This window comes from Buceros rhinoceros, unplaced genomic scaffold (assembly GCF_000710305.1).
Source record: "Buceros rhinoceros silvestris isolate BGI_N320 unplaced genomic scaffold, ASM71030v1 scaffold11484, whole genome shotgun sequence".
Lineage (NCBI taxonomy): Eukaryota > Metazoa > Chordata > Aves > Bucerotiformes > Bucerotidae > Buceros > Buceros rhinoceros.
The window spans coordinates 21,584-22,954 of NW_010410054.1; the positions used below are offsets into that span (position 1 = coordinate 21,584).

At 38.4% G+C, this 1,371-nt stretch overlaps 1 protein-coding gene across 1 annotated transcript in view; it reads right to left on the reverse strand.

The window, feature by feature from the left end:
- Positions 1–1,223: 1,223 nt before the first annotated feature.
- PCDH9 (protocadherin 9) overlaps positions 1,224–1,371 on the reverse strand; it is a 4,720-nt gene continuing 4,572 nt past the window's right edge. The window contains exon 3 of the mRNA XM_010135460.1: positions 1,224–1,371. Within this exon, the coding sequence (XP_010133762.1) occupies positions 1,224–1,371 (148 nt within the window).

Consider the following 1,371-nt stretch of genomic DNA (forward strand, 5'->3'; position numbering starts at 1 on the left):
TATGAACGCGACTTCTCTCACCTACAAAGTCGGTGCAGCACAAGCAAAGCACTGAGGAAACTGCCCTGCAAACACGCAAACTTAACTACTGACCACTCCAGTGCAACTATCATTAAATAAAAGGTTCTTTGGCTGTAACATCAGCTCGATCCTTCCCTCCCCCCTCCCCACTTCTAGCTACTGCAGGGCTGGCACTGGGCCAGCCTAAGCGACATAGTACCTTAGTGCCATCTACAGGCTGCGCTCACATGCTAATTCAGTGGCAAAAGACAAGCACCAATAAAATAAATTAGACAGCACCGCATTTAAATCTTTATTAGCAAGGAATTATTAGACCTAAGAAAAACTAATGCTGGATTTGGTTGAAATATGAGTTTCTCAGCCTCCTAATCCCTCTTCATATGGCGTATTTCACAGTTTTAAATGAGTTATGACAGATCACTTATGCATTACTAAGATGAGAAAATATTTACAATGGGCTGACTCTTTTTTTTTTTCTTTTTCCTGCATAATTCAGATGTATTCAGAGAACACATTCCTTTCAAAAGTATGCTTTGGCCATTTTTTAAAGTATGCAACAAACTGTCTATGAGATACCAGCTTTCATCTATTACAACACAATCATTTTGAACTCAAAACAGAGGAAGACTTCTGTATGGCTTAGTTACATCCTACCAACAAACCACGTGCTTCACAGATGAAGTATTTTGGAAATTTGGCTGTCTTTGTTAGGGAAAAAAATTAACCCCTTTAAGTAACACTAACTTACCAAGATTCAAAATCAGCCAGAACTGTAAAAGAAACTCAAGCCAACTCACTTCAAAATTTGAAACTGAATGTATATATCCCTTCAATCTTGAAACAGTCAGGTTTTCAAACCGAACTTTAGCATATAAGGAAACAGTTTTTCTTCTTCAATAACTTTTACATTTGGATAGTCAGATACTGGGGAGAAAAAAAAAAGGCTGTTTTCTTTTTTCAGCTTTGTTTATGCACATGTATATGCACATGCACGGATGCAGAACAGTCCTTTAACAATCAGTATTCTTCAAAACCCAAAGTCTCCAAGGGATTTCACAAATGCATGGTTAAGTCCCCGGTAAATGATAATGGGGTCAAGTTTTATTTTGTTTGGTTTTGTTTTCTTTTTTTGTTCCCCCCCGTAACGTAACTAAATTGAATTAGACTGAAACAAAAAAAAAACCCACAATGTAGTGGCACTTTCAATACTGGTTGATTGGGCACTTGTATGCAGTACTTATAGACCAGTAAAAGTGCTCGTTTACCTGTCTGGTGTGTAAGGGGCCCTTTGTCTTGAAGCCTCCTTGGGAACTGCACTCTGAGGCACTGAAGTGATCTGAACTAGTGGAA